At 32.8% G+C, this 27861-nt stretch overlaps 2 protein-coding genes across 2 annotated transcripts; one reads left to right on the forward strand and one right to left on the reverse strand.

The window, feature by feature from the left end:
• Window positions 1-726: 726 nt before the first annotated feature.
• LOC11444486 (5'-nucleotidase domain-containing protein 4) lies at window positions 727-10000 on the reverse strand. The gene is made up of 17 exons (XM_003609832.4): window positions 9596-10000; window positions 8887-8981; window positions 8304-8423; window positions 7883-7972; window positions 7667-7782; window positions 7116-7215; window positions 6674-6745; window positions 6548-6595; window positions 6384-6461; window positions 6185-6304; window positions 5919-6024; window positions 3069-3232; window positions 2721-2855; window positions 1699-1829; window positions 1479-1541; window positions 1316-1394; window positions 727-1211 (listed from the first exon to the last, which is right to left on the reverse strand). Exons 1-17 carry the CDS (start codon window positions 9867-9869, stop codon window positions 1128-1130), a joined length of 1875 nt encoding a protein of 624 aa, XP_003609880.1. The 5' UTR covers window positions 9870-10000; the 3' UTR covers window positions 727-1127.
• An 11067-nt stretch (window positions 10001-21067) lies between these two features.
• On the forward strand, window positions 21068-27525 carry LOC11444998 (ABC transporter B family member 11). Its single transcript, XM_003609833.4, has 13 exons — window positions 21068-21160; window positions 21468-21791; window positions 21915-21969; window positions 22067-22242; window positions 22356-22577; window positions 22665-22903; window positions 23027-23552; window positions 23742-24015; window positions 24114-24991; window positions 25223-25489; window positions 26066-26329; window positions 26431-26724; window positions 26842-27525. The coding sequence occupies exons 2-13, from the start codon at window positions 21498-21500 to the stop codon at window positions 27193-27195; spliced, it is 3843 nt and encodes a 1280-aa protein (XP_003609881.1). The 5' UTR covers window positions 21068-21160; window positions 21468-21497; the 3' UTR covers window positions 27196-27525.
• The last annotated feature ends 336 nt before the right edge of the window (window positions 27526-27861 follow it).

Here is a 27861-nt window from a genome sequence, read left to right on the forward strand (position 1 = left end):
GAGATGTTCAGTTCTGCAAGTAGCTGACATTTTTTGAAGTACATTTGCACAATGATTCCCTTCAAACAACATGTGAAGTAACTAATCATTGATGTCTTCGAGTACGAGAACATACTTGCAATACTCCTCCAATCTGAATAACACATTATATCTTTCAACCGATTCTTCTAGGCTAATCAAAACCAGTTTTAAAATCTTTTTTTACTCTCCATATGAATAATATTGATCAGTTTAATTTAGATATTTTATTCCAATTTCAAACATCTTGACAACTAGCACAGTACTAATCAATTCATTCGAAATATTTGTTAAGAAATCCTGAAATTTAAGAAAAATCTTGGGAGTTTTAATAATTTTTATTTTCTTATCCCTTAAGTCATGTTTTAAGGGTACTGATTAACATTTGTCTCTAAACCCCTAAAAAAAAACACTTGTCTCTAACTATTGATGCCACTAATAAAACTAAAATCATTTTTCAATTTGTTTAAACTTTTTTCTTTGAAGTGGTAGTCCTGAAAAATATAATATAACACCATTGCAGGTTAGGTTACTCCATTTTTATTGTTGCTTCTTGGAGTTGAAGGTAGAAACGACAACATTGTCTTGAAGTTCACATTTCCTTGAAAGAATTGCATTGGCGTCTGGATCCCTAATGATCTTTGTTCCAAACACATAAATTTTTATTCAACATTTATATCTTAACATAGCTTCATCCAAAGCCACAAAAAAACATAATGAAACATATAACATTAAAAGTTTTCGAATTACTGCCAGTTCTATGTTTTGATATTCATGCTCCCAAAGGGTTTACAAATTGCTTAACATCTTTCATGATTGTAGGAATGTTTTGCCAAATACAGGATACAAATTTGGTTGGCAAATTCCCATAATGTTTTGCCAAATTGTGATGTGGTCACATCATATAAATTTCCCTTTTTGCTTGGTTCTCTGCTCTCCTATAACCAGGCCAAAGGGAGAGAAAAAAAATGCTACTTCAGTTATTTGAGGACTTGACATCAGCTTAAATAATACATGGCATCATCATCATCACAGTATAAAATACTGTTACAATGATACATCTGCTTATAATGTCAACAGCAGAATTTTATTTCTGATATTTATCCTCCTCACCTTTCTTCCATTTTTCCGTTGGAAGAAAGTTCATTATTCATTTGTGAACAATAGTGTGTGTATGAATCGTGCGCGAGGTTCTGCAGAGCACAAAGAAACGTATCAAAGTCAATTCAAAACCCGAATAATGACCTAAAGCTTTATGGCTATAAATAACAAGGTAAGGAAAAGGTTGTTCAAATACCTGTTCCTGAGAGCGGAAATACATGAAGGGTGTATAATATAAAAAGTTTGATACCCTAGACGTATAAATATCAGCATATCTGCGATAATTAATTTAAACAGTTCAATATCAAAAGTGTTAAATGATAAAATAAGATCATGGACATCAAAATGAAAGCACCTACTTCTCAATTTGTCTCATCAAATGACTTTTATCCCACAGTCCAGCGCGGGATAGAAATCCCCACCTAATGCAGGCAATTGAGCCAAGTTAAACACAAACACTCTTGGTAGAAATATTAATATATTAATTTACTCGGTTTAAATATATATCCATGTGGTAGAAATCAATAGATCGAGTACAGGCTGGTTTTCAAATGAAAAAGCTCTACTCTTTGAACTTACCTTGAATTGAAGAGCTCCCCATCCGCCTCCAACATTGGAGCAATTTTCTCATCCAAACGTTGCATAACAATAAGTAGCTTTTGCATACTTTCAGTGAGGTCTTCATCATCCATGTTAGTTGCTGCAAGGGTCTTTAAGTACAACGAAACCTTACTATTGGTGTTTAAATAATATATGCTAATTAGGAGTCCTATCTGGATAGCTTTAAAAAATTAAAACAATGTATATATTTAATGCCTCCTCCAAATTGATAACGAAGAAGTCAAATAAGGTAGCCCAGGGATATAAGATATGAATTAACTGAGTACTGCGAGCATGAGAAGCTTGGTTGGAAAACATTTTAAAGAAATGGAAGGCTGCTTCCAAAAATTCAACAAGTTACAAACCTAATGATATCACAAGTTAATAACACACTAAGATTAATGAGTAATTACTAGAGATGTCTTCAAAAGATTAATGATACTATTCAACGATCATAATTAGATTAGGAAGGTCAAGGGGAATCAAATGAGGCAACAAAATAAGATCAAATTTGACCATATCGGTACTATGTACCATCATAAGAATTTCTTAGAATTTGGATTTTAGGCCAAACTTAAACACCAAAAGCTTAGCTCTAGCGATAAGGATTACCCAAGCCTTATAAGGAATAATCTGGTCATATATATAGTCGATATGGCATCTCAACACATCCTTTCACGTTTAGGACAGGACATTTGAAGCATGGAAAAATGTGAGTGGCGGAGAGACCTTAACACACCCTCCCAACAAGGATTGGTCATCAGAAACATGGACAAATTAAGATGGCCCAATGGTGTATCTAATATAGACTTTGATACAATCTAAGAATTTAACCATTTGGCTTAACTCAACACCTTAAGCTAACTCAAGAGGTGAAGATTACTCAAGGACTAATTTAGTCTTATATATGGGATTCAATAGAACTCGAGAAAATACTTAAGTGCCTAATAATAAAGCATATACAGTAGCATATGCAATAGGATTATAGGACCAAAACTTACTTGAGCAGGACGGTCTTTGCTTCGCCTTTGCAGAGCCAGTCGAAGTTGGTTAAAGAGATCTCCCACAACTTCCTTTTGATTTATAAGCTCTACCAATGATTCTCTATCACCTCGGCAACGAATCAAGGCACTGTACTGTAGTTTTAACATTTACGGAAGTACAAGGACAAATCACAGTTAGATCCAGCAAAGGCACCATATTTTCTTGATACATAGTTCAACAAACAATCATATGATTTTTTCCTCATAAAAAGGTATATCATTTTTTTTTTAAAATATAAAAAATTAAAGTTGCTTGAGAAATTTCTTTAGTAACAAATGAGCCCAATGCAAACTGATTGTACTAACCTCATCTTCAAGTTCTCTACAAATCAACGCTGTTCGCCATCGCAAATGGACTTTGGATTGACTGACATCAGTGTAAATATGGTCACCAACATACAAAATCTCATCTCCGTGGATTCCTAGAGAATTTTCAACCATTTGTGCACTTCCCCCCGAGTACAGACCACCTGCAGAAGACGGCAAAGCACAATAATCATAGTAAAATTAGTGGTTCAATTATCCTTATTCAAAACTAGCATGGTGGTTGTTTGAGTTGTATAACGATAAATTTTAAAGAAAATGTAGCGATTTTGCATTTCTGCTATATGTTACCATGACATAAACAATTCGATTATTATTTTGCAATCAGATCTGCTCAACCCTAAAAGATTCAGAACTAAGTTTTTGGAAATTATTAATGCATCATAAAAATATCAACAGTGCTTTTCTTATTTGCATCGGTGGCTCTCTAAAGGAAGAGGTAGCAGCAGACACAAGATATTACTGTGGTATAGCAATGGGTAATAATAAAAATACCAAGTTAAATGATTCTTCTAAAAATTTAATTGATATGCATCGGCAGTGTGAAGATTTTTTACACTACCAATCAATCATAATCGCCAAATCATTAGAAATATTTGACTTTAATCATATATACCTAAAACATCATACAAATGATGGTTTGTATTTGGTTGAAAGTATAGTGCATCAAAATTAATCTCTTCTTCTAATGTCATGAATTATACTATCCAAGTTAAGTCATATCAGAACTGGAAAATGAGCAAAAATGTGGAAATAAAATAGAATTGTGTAAATAAGGAAAATATCTTATAATTAGTAGTAAAATACTCCCTCCGTTTTAAAATATAAGCAAATTTTACTTTTTAGGTTCATTCAATTAATGATGTATGTGGTCTATATTATAGACCACATACATCATTAATTGAATGAACCTAAAAAGTAAAATTTGCTTATATTTTGAGACGGAGGGAGTATTATGTAATTATATCCGTTATTCTCAGTATTTATTTTCTTAAGACTATAAAGGGCTTCTGCTGAGTAGTTGATGTACACGGTTTTATGCATGTCTCTCTTACTGAGAACAACACATTTACACAATGATCAAAACAGCTTCAAAGCTACAAACCAAAATAAATATTGATAAAGCAATTAAATTACACTTCACATGAAAAGGCACAGCTTGAGGGTCCACACCAAAACAAAAATCAGCAACGTAAAGCAGAAAAAATTGTTGGAACCTAAGGCAACAGCTAACACATTTTTCCTCATCCTTCCTTCATCGGTGCCTCTGTCATACTGTAAGAATCCCCAGAAGAGAAAGTATCACCAAAATGTGAAAAAGGGGATGTTTATCTACAATTTTTATTCAACTTTGTTTGCCGGGTCCCCAGTGGTTGGTTGGTTTGATTCAATCTCCCCCAACCTAACCAAACTGGGTTCGACACCAGCATAACGATGTTGTAATTTCAAAATTGATTAATTGAGGTATTCCAAAATACCTTTTTTTACTCTTTGGTCACTGGCTATTTGTGTTCCGCTCTTTGTGACATTCATCTATGTTGTCTCATTTTCAGCTCTCTGTGTTTTATCTCTATCGCTTGTCAAGTTTCATCTCCCATCGAGAGCTTGATGCACCTTTGTCTCGGATCTAGTAATCAACACTCTTTGTTTCTGATGCTCTCTCTCTGTCTCCGACGCTCGCTCTCCGTCTCCAACATTCAATCTTGGTCTCTGTCGATCTTCACTCTCTCTGTTCCTCGTGTTCGATGCCTGCTCTCTGTCTCTAATCTCATCGATTTGCACGCTCTCTAACTCTTTGAAGGTGTATCTTCAATCTTGTCGATTTGTAAGATTTGTTCTTAAATTCCATTATTTACACAGAATCTCAGAGGTTAATAAATTGGTTTATAAATCCCCCGCCATTTAGTAATAGACACAAAAGAACAAGCATCTTTGATTCAATAGCGCTCACGTTTAACACTCTCTCTCCAATATGCGCCAGCACCATATCCAATTTGTGCTCCCACCCGTTCCGGTTACAATTTCATTTGATTTTCACCTCTTTAAGTTTTGGTTTTATTTCTGAGCCAAAGGTCGTGGTTTCGTGTTGATTGTTTCATTTCTGCAATATCCTAGAATTCGCTATCCTTATTAGGTTGGATCAGTATATGTTTATTTTACTGATTATTACATTATAGGTAGGTTTTGTTCTATGTTCTTTTTTACTTATTTTGTTTATTTATAGGATAGGATACTTCTCTGTATGAACTTCGTCAATCATGATTGAGAAATGACAGTTATTGTTAGCATTCTTATGGGAATTTATAAAATGGTAGCTATGATGTGTTTCTAGATCAGATGTTTTTTGTTTGTCATTTGTTTATTATGCCTTTTGTTTCAATTTTTACTCAATTTCAGTTTATCGTGACGAAAAAAGTACTATTTAAAATGGAATATTATTTTTCATGGTTTTTCCTCAAGGGTTTGATACTTCTTTACTTCTAATGAAAGAGAATCAGTAAAGATGGTATTGTTCTCTGAGTAGGTAGTTGCCAAGTGAAATCAAGAAGTCCATATACAGTCACAAAACAAAGAGAATGATGGACAAAAAAAAATATCATGGAATTATTTCCGTTATTCTTTGTATTTAATGTACTAAATCTATGTAAAGGATCTCTGTTGTGTATTTGAAACACATGGTTTTATGCATATGTCTTGCTTATCTTCTTTATTTCATGATAGAATCAGAGCCTTTTGAGAGGTAGCCCTAAACCGGGCATACCCACAATCCTCCGGAGATAATTTTTTCTTATACCTAGAGAAAATAAATAAATGAGTAAGAATCCAAATTACCAGGTTGAGCCTTGAAGCATGGACGCATTAGACCCTCGCCTGTCACCACTTCATACATGGGGCTTGATGTTTGGAAGAACTCTGGTTTTCTTGCTGACACAATTACCTGTCCATGGAAAAGTGCCACATCCATTTATGAGAGGATTATTTCAGAATAAGACAGGGTTGTTAATGGCGAAGATAATGAAGAGGATATAGATCATTTGTCAACACTCCAATGTCAAGAGAGTTCATTTTTATTGAAGAAGTAACTTATATCAACTTACAATGTCAAAAAGATCTCGCCAACCCATATCATTTGGAAGAAATCTATTAAAAGAATGCCTCATCATTTTGTCTGTGTAGTGAAAGTCGGAGTTGGTAATAAGGACAAGTTTTTTTCCAGCCTGTTTTCATGAAGATAACAGAGTAAGGATTATAAGGGCATCACATGCTATGCAAAAATTAAAGCATTAGAGGTAATACCTCCTTCTGATCCAAAAGTGCCAAAGGTAACTCTGGATCAGGCTCCACAAACTGTTCAGGCTTAGACATGATCTCGCTCTGCATAATATTTCTTAAGTCATTTGGTGTAAATAAAGAACAACATTAAAACTTAACAGCCAAAACGACAAGAAGAATGTGTTGACCTTAAGACGACCTTCAACATGAGCCCAGAAAAGAGCTTTTCCAACAGCCTGAAAGTTGTGCCATAGGTAAAGTAAAAAAACCGCTGATCAAATTTGATGTAAACAGAAACTTTTGCACCACATTACCTTGTAAAGACCTTTATAATCAAGGGGACCAAGATCTGCCGGTATGGTCCCATCATCCAATCTGTCAACCATCTGAAATAAATTATATATCATCGATATAGTCTCATTATAATATAATCACACATGATTAAATTAAATGAAAGGAATCATCCTTATAAAATGCTTCCTATCATAATATTTCTTAACTCCCTCGTGGATTCCATCCAATATCTACTAGAAATTTGGAACATGTAGTTGGCAACGTAATATTCAACAAGGGGAATTGACACTTGCATAGCTAGTGATGCTCAAATTTATGACACCAACACAACCCACTACCCCTTGTTGAGATAAGAAGAAGCCACATAAACTAAGATGTGAATACTAGTGCAAAATAAACATTCTAGCAGAATATATCTCTGTTGCTGAAAGTTTAGAGGTTTCACTAGTAATTGCAACATACCTGCATGTAGGCCACTGCTTCAGACACAGAGAACAGTGTGTTGAGAAACTCCCATTGACTCTCCTTTCGCAGGTCCACCAGTTCTCTTCCATACATCTCACTTCCATTGCATACAAAATTCAGTAGCACTACACACCAATTTTCTATAAATGACATCTACTAAGCTATTAATGTGTGTGAGTACAGGCGCATGACTATTAGTGTATACATACATCAAAGTGAATGTTTTGCTGCAAGACATTCAATCAATGAACAGTGCATTATCCATGTCCACGTGCAAATGTACAATGCACAAATCTATGGTTGTTTCAGAAGATGAACTTTCGGTGCAAAACAGAAACCTTAGGTGAAACATTGACTCTATTGTTTTGGCTATTTGAATGAAGCACTGGTTTTCAAAAAAATTACATATTTATTATTCTTGGATGCACTCTGTTGATATCCTAGTGATGTATGTCTTGAGAAATTAGTGCAGAATGTCATGTAACAAGTGAGTGACTCTGCATAGATTTTCATAATCAGAAATTGAAATTACAAGGCCTGAGACTTACCTAACAGCTCGAGTAGATAACATTTTGGTGCCATGCATGGCTCTTTTTACATAACCAAATCGGTCAGCTTTAACCAAGTTGCCTCTCTCTTTGTCTATCACAAGGCCTCTAATTACCTGAACAATTTACAATAGAATCAAAGATCACTCGAATAAACAATAGATAACATGGATTGGATTTACAGATGTCTTCATCTTGCCAGAGAGAACATATTACCAGGTCAGGATCAAATGCAAGTCCATCAACGGGGAAGCCCATATTCTTAAGGTTTTCCATGCAATAGTCATAAGCACGCCCTTCCCAAGCCTATAGTTCCAGGTAACACAACAATAAATAACCTCTTTCATACTTTATATTTTTATGATTCAAAGTACCATGGCAATGATTTCAACATACAATAATAAACACTTCAAGCAAAGAGCAAGGGATAAACAATTAGTATTTTTTAGAGCAGTAAAATGTAAGAACAAAAGAACGTCATAGAATTAATGAGAATAAAATTCCTACATTAAAATTTTGTTTATGAATGTCGCATGTGACACAATCGAAAATTGAACAAAGAAATTACATCTGCACAGTTGGTAATTAAATTTATATAACTCATATAAACTATAAGATATGTGATAAAGAGACGTACCATCACATTATAATGGACAAGGGTATAGTCCATGTCATATCCAATGGCACTAATTGACCTCAGATTCAACGTACGGGTGCAGAATATTCCACGAGGTGAATTTCTAGATGAAGAGGGGCTCTGCATGAGGACACAAAACAGTGAGTTTTACTTATTGTATATCTGTACATGAAACTACACCCTAGTCAAAATCCTAACGGAGAAGGCTGAAAGCGCACAAATTGAAGGCAACAAAATCAGAGTGATACTCTGATACTCAGAAACAATAACAAGATTAAGAAAATGAGAAGCGACGAAAGAACTAGTAAGGTTGATATTGACATTTGCATGAAGAAAAAATGACTTATCTGCTAGGGTTTCAACGATAAAGCAAAAACGTTTATGAAACCTATGCAAACACCTATCTATGTTTTTGTTCACAAAAAACGAAGGACCTCGGGAGATATTTAAAGTGGGAGCGGCCTATGCAATTTAAAAAATTAGATGGATTGTTTAAATACGTTTAGTAAATCTAAGGTAGAATCTTTCAATAAAAAAAACATGAACAAACTAGAAAAGGCACTAGTAAGCAAAAATACTCCACCGGAATGCCCAAGTCTTTTAGCAAATCTTCTGCCTCTCTAGCCTCTATTCTAGCCACTTCCTCGATCGGACCTTCAAATGCAGCATCGCCAATTCCTACAAGGTAAGAGACCAATATTTTACTTGTTGGCATAAATTTATGAAAACCATATTCAATGTAGTAGCGCACGATGTTATGGTGAGAAGATTGAGGTCTGTTTAGTTTGAGAAAACATTTCCGACTTTTAAAAAATAATTACAAAATAAGGAAGGTAACGATTCCATAATTATTAGTAAAAAATATTAAAAAAACATGAAAACTTCATATGGTATTCACAATTTTCTATACAAATATTTGAAAACGACAAAATACATAATAAATATACACAATCATTGCAAACGAGGTTTACACTGACGTCCAATCAGAATGCGGCATTTTACCATTATCTTTCAATCATGGTTACAAAATCAGCCTACATGGAAATATCATTACTTCTCATTGAATGTCGTTGTAAAACAATTTTACACAGTCAGTCAGTGTATCTCCATTAAACTCTATTATCAATTCAAGCCATACAAACCCAAAATAACGGTTCAATATCCTATTCCAATAAGCTAAACAAAAAATAAGACATGTTCATCATGATACAAAGCAAAGTAAACATACATGAACACAAGCAATAGTTAAAAGTTTGAAAGTGTAGTAAAATAATGAGAGTTTAAAAATTTACCAAAAGCCTCAAGCTGTTCAAGCTTAACATTCAAATCACCCTTAGTGCTTTCACCAAGATAATCAACGCCACACTTGTTGGGGGGTGTGACGGAGAAAACATCATCGCCGATGGACTTAGAGTCAACGGTGCAACGACAAAGTGTCAGAGGTTTGGGCAAGTTGACATTGGTGGGTATTGTGAAAGCTGAGTTTTTGAAGGAGTTAGTGATGGTGGTGGGGACCACATCGAAGCCGTGAACGGCGAACATGGAGAGAATCTCCGTTGCATACATGTGTTGGATTGGTTGGTGATGAAACAGAATCTTTGTCGGGGAACACTTGAAAGTGAAAGTGAAAGTGAATGAGAAAATTGTCTTTGTGGATAGAAAGAACAGAATATAAGAAAAACAAAAATTCTTTCGGTTTGGATTTAGATGTGTTTTGTTTTACTTATGGCCCAAAACCTTGTATTATACTGCAATTTATAATGCAAAAAGGATGATAATAATTATTTTCATAGGCCCATGACCTCCTTCATCAACATAATATTTGGAAGAAGTCGTATTAAAACATATGTCCGACTTCACTTCGTAGACGAAACATTCTAATTGGTATTCCAACTCCATCATATAAGAGTAATCGATTTGAGTTTTGAACGTAAATAATATATCAACTCTCCCTTCTTAGAGTGTTAAACAATTCTGGACACTTAAATCTTGTTAGACTTCCAACGCAGTGTTACATTCAAGAACTGAAGCTCAACAATAGGAGTGCTAGCACGTAAGGAGTGTGGGATAAAATGGAGTTAAGCGCGTACACGGGTCGGTCAACAACGTTTATCAGAATACGGTCAATTGTGAAAGAGTGTTGCGTGTGAATTTCATCAACAGACCATGGAATAATATAAAAAGTAACGACGCCTATCTGAACATTGGTTAAGCGTGAAAGAGTGTTGTTGTGAATTTGATCAATAGGCCAGAGAATAACAGAAAAAAAAATTCGGGTCTAGCTCAAAACAAATAAGTTGTAATCGTATTGCTAGATCATCTTCATCTCCATCGTCATTTTGTAAAGACACAAGAAAGTACAAATTGCTATTGCTGGTGGCTCAAATTCATCCCATGTAAAATATAAAAAAAATTCAAACTTAAAATAAGAATACACAAAATAATGTGTTCAAACTCATAAAAACAAGAATACAAACGGAACTTTTTAAGATCTATTATCGGAAATATTATAGGACTTTAATTCCTATTACTATTAGATCTATTATCGGACTTTTCTTTACCGACGCTAGATGAGTCTTCTATACATGTTTGTACAATCTTTTTATTGCACTAACCCATGTAAATTAAGGATAATAATTTTTATGAAATTTATATTTTAATTAAAATTAGTTAGATATTGATTAAAATTATATATAGATGTTTGTGACATTCAAACTCTTATTGTTTTCAACAACACCAACAATAGTACCGTGCAACATTTATAAAAAATATTTTACAATAATATTGTGATAATATGTTGTATTTAGAGAGTCTTCTTATATGCAACATACCATCTTTATGACCATGTTGAATGACAAATGTATGTATGTTCGGTAACACAACTCTTACATACATACATACATACATACATATATATATATATAACAATGAAAATTGTAAGATAATACTGCCATCTGATGTTGATTAATGACGAAATGATGATGTTGTATAATGTTGATTAATGACGACGTAAATGATGAGTGTGATAGATGAATTTTGTTGTATTTGTGAGTTATTTATGATGTGTTAATATGTGGTATTTTGAGAGTTTTCTTACATGCAACATATCATCTGTATGACCATGTTGAATGACAAATGTATGTATGTTCAGTAACACAACTCTGACATACAAATGTTGATTATGATGTATGTATGTTCGGTAACACAACTCTTACATACATATATATATATATATATATATATATATATATAACAATGAAAATTGTAAGATAATACTGCCATCTGATGTTGATTAATGACGAAATGATGATGTTGTATAATGTTGATTAATGACGACGTAAATGATGAGTGTGATAGATGAATTTTGTTGTATTTGTAAGTTATTTATGATGTGCTAATATGTGGTATTTTGAAAGTCTTCTTACATGTAGCATACCATCTTTATGACCATGTTGAATAACAAATGTATGTATGTTCAGTAACACAACTCTGACATACAAATGTTGATTATGATGTATGTATGTTCGGTAACACAACTCTTACATACAATGTTGATTAGAAAACGGTATCAACGTGCATATAGGTATTAGGAATGAATTGCATTTCCCAGTATACATGTCGATGTATTAATGTTGTTGTATTACAAGGTTATGTGGATTTCTTTAATGTTTTGAAATTGATGAGTTATGATAATGATGATGTGCGAATGAAGATGTATAACTTAAAGAAGGATTGTGAATATGTTGTAAATGATGATCAATGATGTTATGCCTATTTATATATTACTCATGTATTCCAACTAAATATTATGATATATATTCTCGTCCCCTTTGTTGTTGTATTTACGTGTCATAACATTATTTAATCTCACCTAATAATCAGTGGAGAATTTATAGGAAAGTTGTTAGTTTGACTCACTTCAATTGAGTTTTGTTATTTTGTATAAGAGTACCTAATGAGAAATTATCAATCATATTACATAATTCTTTTCCATTAATTCTTATATCCGACACCGGAACATTCATTGAATCATCAATAACATAAAATCTCACTTCAGTAAAAAAAAATAAAAAAAATCAACAACATAAAATCTCACTAAAATATTGTTTATTTAAGCTAGTTCTAGAGATGCATGTAATGCTTCATTTCATATTAGTTTTCCGACAACATCACTCGCTCAGCAGTTCCAAAAGTACATCTACATACAAATACAACATATCGATTGCTTAGTTTTATTAATAAATATTATACTGCAATTTATAATGCAAAGAACATTACATGTGGATGATAATTATTTTCATGGAGGCCCATGACCTCCTTCATCAACATGACATTTGGAAGAAGTCGTATTAAAACATATGTCCGACCTTGATGTTCACTTCGTAGACGAAACATTCTAATTGGTATTCTAACTCCATCATATAAGAGTAATCGATTTGAGTTTTGAACGTAAATAATGTATCAACTCTCCCTTCTTAGAATGTTAAACAATTCTGGACACTTAAATCTTGTTAGACTTCTAGCGCAGTGTTACATTCAATAACTGAAGCTCAACAATAGGAGTGCTAGCACGTAAAGAGTGTGGGATAAAATGGAGTTAAACGCGTACATGGGTCGGTCAACAATGTTTATCTGAACACGGTCAATCGTGAAAGAGTGTTGCGTGTGAATTTCATCAACAGACCATGGAATAATATAAAAAGTAACGACGCCTATCTGAACATGGTTAAGCGTGAAAGAGTGTTGTTTGTGCATTTGATCGCCAGAGAATAACAGGAAAAAAAAAATTCGGGTCTAGCTCAAAACAAACAAGTTGTAATCGTATTGCTAGATCATATTCATCTCCATCGTCATTTTGTAACAAAGACACAAGAAAGTACAAATTGCTATTGCTGGTGGCTCAAATTCATCCCATGTAAAATATAAAAAAAATTCAAACTTAAAATAAGAATACACAAAATAATGTGTTCAAACTCATAAAAACAAGAATACAAACGGAACTTTTTAAGATCTATTATCGGAAATATTATCGGACTTTAATTGCTATTACTATTAGATCTATTATCGGACTTTTCTTTACCGACGCTAGATGAGTCTTCTATACATGTTTGTACAATCTTTTTATTGCACTAACCCATGTAAATTAAGGATAATAATTTTTATGAAATTTATATTTTAATTAAAATTAGTTAGATATTGATTAAAATTATATATAGATGTTTGTGACATTCAAACTCTTATTGTTTTCAACAACACCAACAATAGTACCGTGCAACATTTATAAAAAATATTGTACAATAATATTGTGCTAATATGTTGTATTTAGAGAGTCTTCTTACATGCAACATACCATCTTTATGACCATGTTGAATGACAAATGTATGTATGTTCAGTAACACAACTCTAACATACAAATGTTGATTAGAAAACGGTATCAGCGTGCATATAGGTCTTAGGAATGAATTGCATTTCCCAGTATACATGTCGATGTATTAATGTTGTTGTATTACGAAGGTTATGTGGAGTTCTTTTGAAATTGATGAGTTATGATAATGATGATGTGCGAATGAAGATGTATAACTTGACGAAGGATTGTGAATATGTTGTAAATGATCACCACTGATGTTATGCCTATTTATATATTACTTATGTATTCCAACTAAATATTATGATATATATTCTCACCCCCTTTGTTGTTGTATTTACGTGTCATAACATTATTTACTCTCACCTACTAATCAGTGGAGAGTTTAAATGAAAGTTGTTAGTCTGACTCACTTCAATTGGGTTTTGTTATTTTGTATAAAAGTACCTAATGAGAAATTATCAATCATATTACATAATTCTTTTCCATTAATTCTTATATCCGACACCGGAACATTCATTGAATCATCGACAACATAAAATCTCACTTCAGTAAAAAAAAATATAAAAAATCAACAACATAAAATCTCACTAAAATATTGTTTATTTAAGCTAATTCTAGAGATGTTTGTAATGCTTTATTTCATATTAGTTTTCCGACAACATCACTCACTCAGCAGTTCCAAAAGTACATCTACATACAAATACAACATATGGATTGCTTAGTTTTATTAATAAATATTATACTGCATTTATAATTCAAAGAACATTACACATGTGGATGATAATTATTTTCATGGAGGCCCATGACCTCCTTCATCAACATGACATTTGGAAGAAGTCGTATTAAAACATATGTACGACCTTGATGTTCACTTCGTAGACGAAACATTCTAATTGGTATTCAAACTCCATCATATACGAGTAATCGATTTGAGTTTTGAACGTAAATAATGTATCAACTCTCCCTTCTTAGAGTGTTAAACAATTCTGGACACTTAAATCTTGTTAGACTTCTAGCGCAGTGTTACATTCAAAAACTGAAGCTCAACAATAGGAGTGCGAGCACGTAAGGAGTGTGGGATAAAATGGAGTTAAGCGCGTACACGGGTCGGTCAACAACGTTTATCTGAACACAGTCAATCGTGAAAGAGTGTTGCGTGTGAATTTCATCAACTGACCAGGGAATAATAGAAAAAGTAACGACGCCTATCTGAACATGGTTAAGCGTGAAAGAGTGTTGCGTGTGAATTTGATCAATAGGCCAGAGAATAACAGAAAAAGTTTTCGGGTCTAACTCAAAAACAAACAAGTTGTAATCGTATTGCTAGATCATCTTCATCTCCATTGTCATTTTGTAAAGACACAAGAAAGTACAAATTGCTATTGGTGGTGGCTCAAATTCATCTCATGTGAAATATAAAAAAAATTCAAACTTAAAATAAGAATACACAAAATAATGTGTTCAAACTCATAAAAAAAAGAATATAAACGGAACTTTTCAAGATCTATTATCGGAAATATTATCGGACTTTAATTGCTATTACTATTAGATCTATTATCGGTCTTTTCTTTACCGACGCTAGATGAGTTTTCTATACATGTTTGTACAATCTTTTTATTGCACTAACCGTGTAAATTAAGGATAATAATTTTTATGAAATTTATATTTTAATTAAAATTAGTTAGATATTGATTAAAATTATATATAGATGTTTGTGACATTCAAACTCTTATTGTTTTCAACAATACCAACAATAGTACCGTGCAACATTTATGAAAAATATTTTACAATAATATTGTACAATACTTTACGATAAGATTATACGTCTTATAAAATTATAACATTGTTTCATGTGTCAGTTATTACTCATTAGATAAGTAATAACTAATTTTACAATAAGATTGTACAATATTATTTCTTAAAAAGAAAAAAATAACATCATTGACATTAAAGTAAGAAGAATCATCATTGACATTAAATTATTATAATTTATTTTTAAAATGATAGACAAGCTTCAAGTTCATAAAACAGAAAAACAAAAATTAATTTCAACCTCATAAATTAGAAGTTATTATAGGCATGTTTTTCTTCTTTGTTTTTATTTACGATCTAACCTATATTGTGGTTTTTCGGTTTGTTTAATGTCTATAACATATTTATAAAATCAGAAGTACTATATGGTGCGACATATAGCACCCACGAATCGCACGGCAACGTACCCATCACGTGCACTTTCCATTTTTATCTATTATTTTTTATTTTATTTTTACTCAATAAAATAAACAATAAATACTAAAATAAAAAAATGCTAAGGAGAAAGCATTTATAAGTCCGTGTCTCTATCGCATCACCGCTTGGCATAGTAGAGCTTTGTGGATACAATCTCACAACTTATTTTTATTGTTGTCTTCACCATTGTTGTTGTCGCCCTTGTCTTCATTTCTGCCATTGTTGATGTCTTCAAAGATACCAAATAGAACTACTACTCCATACTCTCATATTACAGCAAGTTTCATTTCGTAATAAGATTCTAAATCATCAAATCACTTTGCACCGACGACGTTGAATCACACAGTTGGTACAAAAGAATCTAAGGACAAACTGAACATTTTGTATGAAATATAAGGGCCCCATCAAGACGCCAGATCTTTTGCGAGATATGCACGACATTTGTGTCGTGCTATTCATCATTTTCCTTATAAAATATAATGAGGGTAAATTAATAAAGTTTGTGTGTACATAACAAGAAACACAAAATAGAAATGTACATAACAAAAGATCAACTTTTGATTTTTCTTTTCTCTTCCATTTGTTTTTATTTTTTAATAGAGCATTATTACAACAGTTGCACTGAAGGTTGTTTGCTGGTGATGCATGGTTATATTTTGAAATCCCAATTTGTGTTAGGTTAAATCTAATGTCTAATTTACCCTTTCATTTTTATTTTATGTGTTCTTGTATTCTTTTTTCTTTTATCAATGAATATTTTGTTTATTTTCTTTTTTAAAAGTTTTTATGACTAAACTTTCTAAAATGGGTATTTACGTATTAAATAAAGGACTGTCAATATTATCATTTTTTGTTATTACAATATTAATGTAAAAAATATAGGTCATTAATGCGTGTCTCATATTAAAATACACCTAATTCAAAGAGCACACATAAAATATTAAATTTATTTCTCTCATTCTGTCTAAGAGACAAGAAAAAAAATTGGACATTCTTTGATGAAGCATAGGAGCACCAAGGTATAAACTTTATAATTTTTAGTGGAATTTAAATTGATATTTTTAGTCTTAAGGATTAAAAGTGAATTTGAAGAACTAAACTCGAATAATTATGATTTTTTTGGGATTTAAAATATATTTAACATTTTATTTTTTTTATGAACAAAATTTAAAAGGGTTCGCGCTTGATAGTGAAAATTTCTACACATTTTTTAGAGTGTGAAAACATCTATACATTGTAAGTAAATGAAATTCTATTTACATCACGTGAAGGTGACTATTAAAAACTTAAGTAGACAACAAGTTAGATACGGAATATGATTCTCTCAAATCTGCATCTCTTCTTGACAAAGAAAAATTATTGTGAGAGGAGACTTAAAAGAAGAAAATGAAGAGAGAAAAAGAAAATGGATTTAATGAGCACCAGGGATATATAAAATGGTTAAGAGATATTTTTTTAGAGGATCTAAGCAAACTAGATGCTAATCAGTATGTTGTGCCATATCATTTAATGTTTTTTAAGGTATAATTTAATGTGTATGTGAGTCCAAAATATTGATATGTAGTTCAAATTTGATAAAGTTTTTATTTTATTTTATATTTTTTTTAGGGGATATGGTTTTTGTTGTTGTTAGCCTTAAATATACCGATGACAAAAAGTAAATATGTTTTTGAACCACTTAACAAGATACAATATAAAGCTTATTAAAATATATTATACTTTGAAAAGATTTTCCAACTTTAAATGTAACTTTTGCCTTGGATATTGATTACTTCCGGTCAAGTATTTAGTTTCTTTTTGAGCTAGGTTTTTAGTTATTTATTTTAATTTTCACTTAAGTATATTAAAGGGGTGTGATTAAGATTCAAACTTAAAATAATTCACTTGTACCTCTTAAAAAAACACTTGTAAGCTGATAAAATTAAATAAAAGCTTTGCCAATAAGAATTTGCATACGATTATCTCATTACATTCTTGTCAAAAAAAGAGAAGAAAGAAAAGAAGATAAAAAGGAGAAAATTTGCATTTGTTCTACGGACTCAAAAATTATCCTTATGAACAATGTATTCGGAAATATAAAGATTGAAATTTGATTTTTGGGTATAGTTAAAAAAACCTATTTGCCATTTAGTATTCTTACAAAAAAAAAAAAGGATGATATTTTCTTTTAAAAAAAAGTATACAAAATTTGACAGGGATTCACTTTCCTGAGTGTCCTTTAACTTGAAAATAATTTCATGAGAATATTGAAAGTTATGCGAAGTTATTTCATTCCCAAAAACCTTATTATACTCAAGAATAATGATTTCTTAATCTTGTAATAAAGATAGGTATACTCATTCTCCGCCAATGCATTCACATGAATGAAAATCTTAAACCTTAAACAAACATGATACTATAACAATGTCAGCTAACAAAGTTGAGGAGAGTTATAATCAATGTATCCAGACAATTGAGTCCCAGTTTTGTTAGAATATATGCATGAGCATTGGTATCACAAAGAGTGTGATCATGGAGGGAAAATTTTCAATTTTCTTTATATCTCCAATATATTGGCATAGTGATGAAAGCGGTGAGTTCCATAGCCATTGTATCACGTGAAGAGAATCAAAATAGCTTATAACGTTTCAAAGGAGAGTTTGCCAAGCAATTTGAAACCATCATTTTTATTTTTATTTCAACTTGAAACCATCGTTAAAAACATGAAGAATATTTGACCAACCTATACTTCCGTTATAATTTCAACAAGTCCTCCAAAACATGATGATTATTTAAAGAAGTGTCATTTACATTATGCATTATTGTATCTTGATCACCCTTCTACCATTGAACCTCGCGAATAGGATGAACTGGAGAATGAGACCCGTCCACGAAAGCTTGAATTAAATAATCAAAATTTCAAAAACAAAAAAATATCAATTTATTGAACTAGATAGACAGGTGAGGAGAAATTTGTTGTATACTTTACGTACTGGTCACGAAATTTACAAATTCCAATTTATTTACTATCCGTTAAGTTTATTTGACTTTTTTGTTTTGTTGAAAACTTGCTGCTTTATTTGACCAGTGCTGTATAATAGAGATGATTATTAAAAAGAAGATGATGATGATGAAATCATTAACTTTTCTCCCAATAAATTTGCATATTCAACTCCAATTTGTCTTCGTAAAGAAATAAGAAAAAAATCTCAACTTATCAAAATTATTTTGTCTAAGGTTGGATCAGGATTCAGGGTCTTTGTGAAGGGAAATTTATAATGAACCCTACTGTATTTTAGGATATTTTATGAGAAATAAAATGAAAGAGAAATAATAGTTAAGATGAAGATCAAGAGTAATATTAGAGGTAAAGAGAAAGTTACGGTGATTTTCTTATCATAAAGTCGTTCAATCTTCATCCATATGATTTCGAAAATGGATTGGATGTCTTCACTATTTGGTAACTTTGGCGACCTTATAATATATTTAAGAGATAAATACTTTTTTTGCTAGTATAAATTTAGGGTGAGACGATGGTGGGTCCATGACTTTCGGGTCCAAACTTTGTCGTTTTACAGAAGTCTTTGGAGTTAAGATAAATGATTATCTGAAATACAAATAAATGAAAGATTGATATAAATTATTTAGATGAAAAAACGATTAGTTAAAAAAAATGACAGAGGCAAATGTATCAAAGTCCCGAAAGGTATCAAAGTCACTTACTCATAAAATATAAAAAATTGTATGATACCCAAGCAAGATAATATAAAAGAATGGTTTTAGTATTTAGTAGAAATAATTGTATTGATCCAATAAGGTTTACATGAAAAAACACCAAAGTGATAATTTGATTCTTCGTCGCCGTAGTAAATAGTATAGAGTAGAGAAAATAGAATTTGTTTCTTCGTCTTTACAAAAGAAAAGAGTGATTTACTATGATATGATTTGATTTTGTTTTTTTAGAGATTATATAATTTTATTTTTTAAAATATAAGAGAAAAAATACACTTTTTTAGAAATTATAAGAGGAATAATTAACTATGACACGTTCACGAAAAAAAAATCCTTTTGTAGCAAATCATTTATTAAAAAAAAAAAAAAAAAAAAGCTTAACACAAAAGGAGAAAAAGAAATAATAATAACTTGGTCCAGAACATCTACTATTATACCTACAATGATTGGGCATTATATTACAATAGTTTCACTTATATCTTAATAATATTTTAATTCTATATTGTCAACCTTTATATACTAAATTAATGTTTTTATTTTTTGCGTAAACTTTGCATTATTATTTATTTATTTGAGTATTCTAATTAAGTATATATTATTTTGAAATTCAAGAAATGACCTTATCATTTTTATACTTCATGTCAATCGGTTCAAAACTTACATGTGCAATTTGTGTATATAATCCATATCTTTTTTAACGTAAGAGAAGTTGGTATCTTTATGAATAGAACAGTGTTTGACACATTTGAGGTTTACCAAAAATTGTCTTTTACGACATACATATTTCCTCCAAACTTCAAAGCATTTAGAATCTTATTGTTTAAGAATGATTAATTCAAGTGTCAACCTTACAATTCATTAGCAGTTCTTGTTCTCTCATGCCTTCAAAATTTGATAGCATCTATTGTTGCATTTGTATCAATTCTAATTTTAAGCATACATGATGATCTATTAGACATCAAAAAGAGGTGTAAGAAGACACTCATTTTTCTAGCCAAGATATTCAAACACATGATGATTAGAGGATCTTCACTTGTTTTTAAATTAATAAACCAACTTGGTTTCAAATCTCAAGTACATAATAATCCACCTTATCAGACAGTGATATAATAAATTTTTTACAGAAAAGCAATACACAATTCATAGACTAAAGAATAAAGAACTTTCCATTAAATTTAACAGATCCCAAAAAAAAAATCACTATTTATTAATTCACTAAATACATGTTCACACTATTTGTATTGGAAAAAAGTTTGGCCAGCAGGGATGGTTATGAAGTCATTAATTCTTTTATATTCAGTAATCAAACTTTCAAACACAACATAAATTTATTAATTTGGAATAGACATCTAAATAAAAAAACAAAAAATCAATGTGGATGATAACATGGTAAACTTGCAGCTCAAGAAATGTGTAGACGTAATTTACAATTAATCTATTAAAAATCATTTGACCAATGCAACATAAATTGAACTATATCAACTTAGTACAATAGCCAGCAACTCTCTGTAGCTTCCCACGGCTAGTTAGTTTTCCATCTTCTATGCAGGTAAGACTTGCTCCCTCTTGACTCTGATTTTTCCACTGTTTCATATGGTTTTTGTTTTATTTGTTTCCATTTTATCTTCAACTGAAATTTTGACAAAGTTGACTCATGGTTCTTTCTGAAGTACTCCTACTATTTTTATTTTTATTTTTATTTCTTTTACTTCTGAACCACATTGATGAAAACAAGAAGCTAACATCTTCTTTACAAACTAAAGGCAAAACAAACAAGGAAAAGGAAAATATTAAAGTTTGACGAACACTATCTTGTTGTCTGGTAATAACTTGAATTTGAAATGATTTTTCTGCAGCTGTTTTGAATTTACTGTCACAGCCAGAAAATGGCAACGGATATCAGGTTGGAAGGCGATTTTGTGAGTGTTCAACCAGTTGAAGATCATGACAGCAATCAAGATTCAGAGAAGAGCAAGGACAAAGATGTAACCACCAAAACAGTACCCTTATACAAGCTTTTCTCATTTGCTGATCCTTCGGATCGTTTATTGATGCTTATGGGGACTTTGGGTGCTATTGGGAATGGACTCTCTATACCCTTGATGATTTTAATATTTGGAACTATGATCAATGCATTTGGAGATTCCACAAACTCAAAAGTTGTTGATGAAGTCTCTGAGGTAATTTACTCACTGATCTTATGTAATTGGTGAATGTTATTTCTTCTGGTGTACCCTACATGGCTTACTACAACTTTGAATCAAACATTTAGAAATTTGATAACGACGACTTACTGTGATCAGGTGTCTCTGAAATTTGTATACTTGGCTGCGGGTACCTTTGTTGCGTCATTTTTGCGTAAGTGCATTAGTTTCTCAGTTAGTTCTTACAATCTAATTATTGGTTTGGTACATTATGAACTAAACTTAAATAAAATCTGTTTGCTATATACCAGAATTAACTTGCTGGATGATCACCGGGGAGAGACAGAGTGCAAGAATTAGAGGGTTATATCTTAAAACAATTTTGAGGCAAGATGTGAGTTTCTTTGATAAGGAAACTAATACGGGAGAGGTTGTTGGAAGAATGTCAGGTGATACTGTTCTTATTAAGGATGCCATGGGTGAGAAGGTATCAGTGAAACGTTACATCATACTACTTTTAATAACCACCATTTTTGTTTTTATCGACTACCTAAAAATGAGACTTTAAGTTCTTTATTGTCCCCCCTCCTTCGATTTCAGGTGGGACAGTTCATACAGTTTATGTCAACTTTCATAGGAGGTTTTGTCATAGCATTCACAAAAGGATGGCTTCTAACTGTTGTCATGCTATCTAGTATACCACTTCTTATCTTGTCTGGTTCTATGACGAGTATGGTTATTGCAAAAGCATCATCAACTGGACAAGCAGCTTATTCTAAATCAGCAGGTGTAGTAGAGCAGACAATAGGTTCCATTCGAACTGTATGTACACTGCCGAAAATTAATATTGAAACTTTTATTTTGTTTTACAGCATATATGTATACATGACTCCCATGTATTGAATGCAGGTTGCATCGTTCACCGGGGAGAAACAAGCTACAGCTAATTATAATCGATCCTTAATCAAAGTCTACAAGACTGCAGTGCAAGAGGCACTGGCATCTGGTGTTGGGTTTGGTACACTCTTTTTTGTTTTTATCTGCAGTTATGGTTTGGCTGTATGGTTTGGTGGGAAAATGATAATTGAGAAAGGATACACAGGAGGGGACGTTATGACTGTAATTTTTGCTGTATTGATTGGTTCAACGTAAGATTTGTTTTCTTTTTCTCCCTTTCTATGAGCCTAATATTTCTACAATTTATTCCTTTCCACTCATAAGATATGAAGATGTTTTTTTTCTCCTAACTATATCTCTGTTTCCAACCCAAGGTGTCTTGGGCAGACATCTCCAAGCCTAAGTGCTTTTGCTGCAGGACAAGCTGCAGCCTTTAAGATGTTCGAAACGATTAATAGGAAGCCGGAAATTGATGCCTATGACACTAGTGGGAAAAAACTTGATGACATTCGTGGAGACATAGAGCTCAGGGATGTTTGCTTTAGTTATCCTACAAGACCAGATGAACTGATATTCAATGGATTTTCTCTTTCATTACCAAGCGGCACTACTGCAGCTTTGGTAGGGCAAAGTGGAAGTGGGAAATCCACAGTTGTTAGTTTGATAGAGAGATTCTATGATCCAACAGATGGTGAAGTTCTCATTGACGGTATCAACCTCAAAGAATTTCAACTAAAATGGATCAGACAGAAAATAGGCCTAGTCAGCCAGGAACCCGTTCTCTTTACTTGTAGCATTAAGGAGAATATTGCATATGGCAAGGACTGTGCAACTGATGAAGAAATCAGAGTTGCAGCAGAACTTGCTAATGCTGCTAAATTTATAGATAAACTTCCTCAGGTGAAATCTCAAATCTTCATTTAAAAAGAAACTGCTTAATGAATTCCTGCTTTACATTTGAAATATTAATTTCCTTCATTTGAATGGATTATTTCTATTTGCCTAGTGTACAAGACAATAAAAATTTATTGAACAATCCTTCTAAGTTTTACCTCAATAATTTTTTATAATGATGGATTATGATCTCAGGGACTAGACACAATGGTTGGTGAGCATGGAACGCAGCTCTCTGGAGGTCAAAAGCAGAGAGTTGCAATTGCAAGAGCAATTTTGAAAGATCCAAGAATCCTACTTCTTGATGAAGCTACAAGTGCCCTTGATGCAGAATCTGAGAGAATTGTACAAGAGGCATTGAACAGAATAATGATAAACCGGACGACTATCGTTGTAGCACACCGCTTGAGCACTATAAGAAATGTTGATACAATTGCTGTCATTCATCAAGGAAAAATAGTTGAAAGAGGTAGACACGTTATTTCTCCACGATTCAAAATTCATAAAAAGCATGAAGCCCAAATGTTTATATATTTTATTGCATTCTTATATTTTTCAATTGATAAGGTTCACATGCTGAGCTCACCAATGATCCCAATGGAGCCTATAGTCAGCTTATTAGACTGCAAGAAATGAAGAGGTCAGAGCAAAATGATGCAAATGACAAAAACAAGCCAAACAGTATAGTGCATTCTGGAAGACAATCGAGTCAGAGATCTTTTTCCTTAAGATCAATAAGCCAAGGGTCAGCTGGAAACAGCGGTCGTCACTCTTTCTCAGCATCTTATGTTGCACCCACAACAGATGGATTCTTAGAAACTGAAGATGGGGGACCTCAAGCGTCTCCTTCAAAAAATTCTTCACCACCAGAAGTGCCACTTTATCGCCTGGCATATTTTAACAAGCCTGAGATTCCAGTCTTATTGATGGGGACTATAACTGCAGTGCTGCATGGAGCAATAATGCCCGTTATTGGGCTCTTAGTTTCTAAAATGATAAGTACTTTCTACAAACCAGCTGATGAACTTCGTCATGATTCAAAAGTTTGGGCAATAGTGTTTGTAGCGGTTGCTGTGGCATCATTACTCATTATTCCATGTAGATTCTACTTTTTTGGCGTTGCTGGAGGTAAGTTGATCCAAAGGATCCGAAAATTGTGTTTTGAGAAAGTAGTTCACATGGAAGTAAGTTGGTTTGACGATGTTGAGCATTCAAGCGGAGCACTTGGAGCAAGGCTCTCCACTGATGCAGCATCAGTTAGAGCTCTAGTTGGGGATGCCCTTGGTTTGCTGGTTCAAAATATTGCTACAATAATAGTTGGCATGGTAATTGCTTTTCAAGCGAGCTGGCAACTTGCTTTTATAGTCCTTGCTTTGGCGCCTCTATTAGGCCTAAATGGATATGTGCAAGTAAAGGTCTTGAAAGGATTCAGCGCAGATGCAAAGGTTTGTTAGTGACCAACCACTATTGTGAATGAATATTAAAATATATGTCTTTTTGAACTTTAGGGGATATGGTGTGATTAGTCTGAATAGAAGTAATCAGATCAATGCTTTTACATTTTTTGGCATCATGCTTTAGAAGCATGAACCGAAGTGTTGCAAGCATGTGCTCTAAGTGCACTTTTGACTCGGTTAATTGTTTGTCAATATCCTGATACTCTTTTTGCCTAACAGAAATTGTACGAGGAAGCAAGTCAAGTGGCAAATGATGCTGTAGGGAGTATAAGAACTGTTTCCTCTTTTTGTGCTGAGGAGAAGGTGATGGAATTATATAAGCAAAAATGCGAGGGGCCAATTAAGAAAGGCGTAAGGCGAGGGATAATAAGTGGATTAGGTTTTGGATCATCATTCTTCATGTTGTATGCAGTTGATGCCTGCGTTTTTTATGCTGGAGCTCGACTTGTAGAGGATGGCAAATCTACATTCTCAGATGTTTTCCTTGTAAGTTAATCTGCTAACTTGCTCACCATTACATACATTCTATCACTTTCACAATTATTTACTGAGTTATTAAATAACATTTGACCGCAAAACTTCCGCCATTTTATTGGGTGTGCGAGTATACAGAACGAAAATAACAATGTATGCAAATTAAGTTATCTAACTTGAAAGAACTTGCGAGGAGCGAAATATATAGCCAAAAAAAGTAGTCAAGCAAAAAATAATAAACAAATTGTTACAATGGGATACCAAATTTTTAAAGCATCAACTCCTTTAGTGTGACAAGCGAAAATCAGAGACTCAATCAAAAAATTGCACTATAAAATATATTTAGAATAACAATGACCCCAACCCAATAAAAATACCACAAACAATTCTCTGTCACAATCACTTAAAGATGAAAATTGCAAAATGCCATAACCAACAACATTGATCTGCAAAGGGGTATACCAATGGATACCTAACGCAAAGCATAAATGAGCTCAACGTGAGGGAAATAATCCTCTTCGTGACATCGCACTTGGAAGAACCTAACGCATTTTTCTAGCATTGATGTTTTTGTTTCCTGATTTTCAGGTCTTTTTTGCTCTTAGCATGGCAGCTATGGGAGTCTCCCAATCTGGGACCTTGGTCCCTGATTCAACTAATGCAAAAAGTGCTGCTGCTTCCATATTTGCTATTCTTGATCAGAAGTCACAAATAGACTCTAGTGATGAATCTGGCATGACACTGGAAGAAGTCAAGGGAGATATTGAGTTTAACCATGTTAGTTTCAAGTATCCTACTAGACTTGATGTTCAAATATTCAATGATCTTTGCTTGAACATTCGCAGTGGAAAGGTAGTTTTCTAATTTCACATCTAATATAGTAAATTACTCTAAATTGTTCTTCCTAATTTAAAAAACAACTAACAAATCATCATATTGATATAAAAAAACAGACAGTTGCACTCGTAGGAGAAAGTGGAAGTGGAAAATCAACAGTGATCTCGTTACTACAAAGATTCTATGACCCTGACTCAGGGCACATTACTCTTGATGGAATAGAAATTCAAAGGATGCAAGTGAAATGGCTAAGACAACAGATGGGACTGGTAAGCCAAGAGCCTATTCTTTTCAATGACACGGTTCGGGCGAATATTGCATACGGAAAAGGAGGAGATGCAACAGAGGCAGAAATTGTAGCTGCGGCAGAACTAGCAAATGCTCACCAGTTCATTGGTAGTTTGCAGAAGGTAAATTCCTTTCAATCCAACCTCTCTTAAATGCTATGCAACTAAGATACATCTTTAAAATTGAAACATACGCACATACATTAGTCTGAACTCTTGAACATGATACTATATATGTAGGGCTATGACACGATAGTAGGTGAGAGAGGAATTCAATTATCTGGGGGACAGAAGCAGCGTGTGGCAATTGCGAGAGCTATAGTGAAGAATCCAAAAATACTATTACTAGATGAAGCAACTAGTGCACTTGATGCTGAGTCTGAAAAAGTGGTACAAGATGCACTTGACCGTGTAATGGTGGAGCGAACGACAATAATAGTGGCGCATAGGTTATCGACTATCAAAGGTGCAGATTTAATAGCAGTAGTTAAGAATGGTGTGATAGCAGAGAAAGGAAAACATGAAGCATTGCTCCATAAGGGTGGTGACTATGCTTCTTTAGTAGCATTACATACAAGTGATTCTACATCTTAGATCCCTTTGGCATCAATTGTTGTTGTAAAATAAGATTGGTATACACTTTTGTCCTTATCATGGTGTGTGTAAATTAAATAGTAATAGGATCATCCTCTGCTAGCGCTCTCTGAGCCTTGAGGCCTGCCCTGACCTGACCCGGGTGAGCCACCGGTATGCAACTCATCCAAATTTTATTATAACAAAAACAAGTAGTGATAGGATCATGAACGAACAATGATGAGTTGAGTTATGACTCATGAGTATGAGGGTTGTTAATTAATAATTGTAGTGTTGTGTATGATATCAAGTATAAGAATAAAATTTCAGTATGTAGAACCTGTTACATAACCGTTGAGCTTGTGTTAGAAATGGAGAGCCAATATGGAACTTACATTAAATGAATTAGTTGTGCGAGTTCTTCCTTTCCTTGTCGAAGAAACTTAAAAACGCAAACTCTGGTAGCGCTTCAATTCAAAGGAAGAGGAGTAACAATTACTTTATATTTACTTCTTAACCAAGAAAATGTAAATTTTAACATAAATAAATAGACAAGTGTAAATCAAGCTTAACGAGTTGGGTGTATTATTTTAGAATGATAGATGAATGTATTTCTATAATAAATTTCTAAATATGTTAATTCTATATTTTCTACCTTAATATAATAAATTTGTGCGTTTTGTCTTT

This window comes from Medicago truncatula, chromosome 4, assembly GCF_003473485.1.
Source record: "Medicago truncatula cultivar Jemalong A17 chromosome 4, MtrunA17r5.0-ANR, whole genome shotgun sequence".
Lineage (NCBI taxonomy): Eukaryota > Viridiplantae > Streptophyta > Magnoliopsida > Fabales > Fabaceae > Medicago > Medicago truncatula.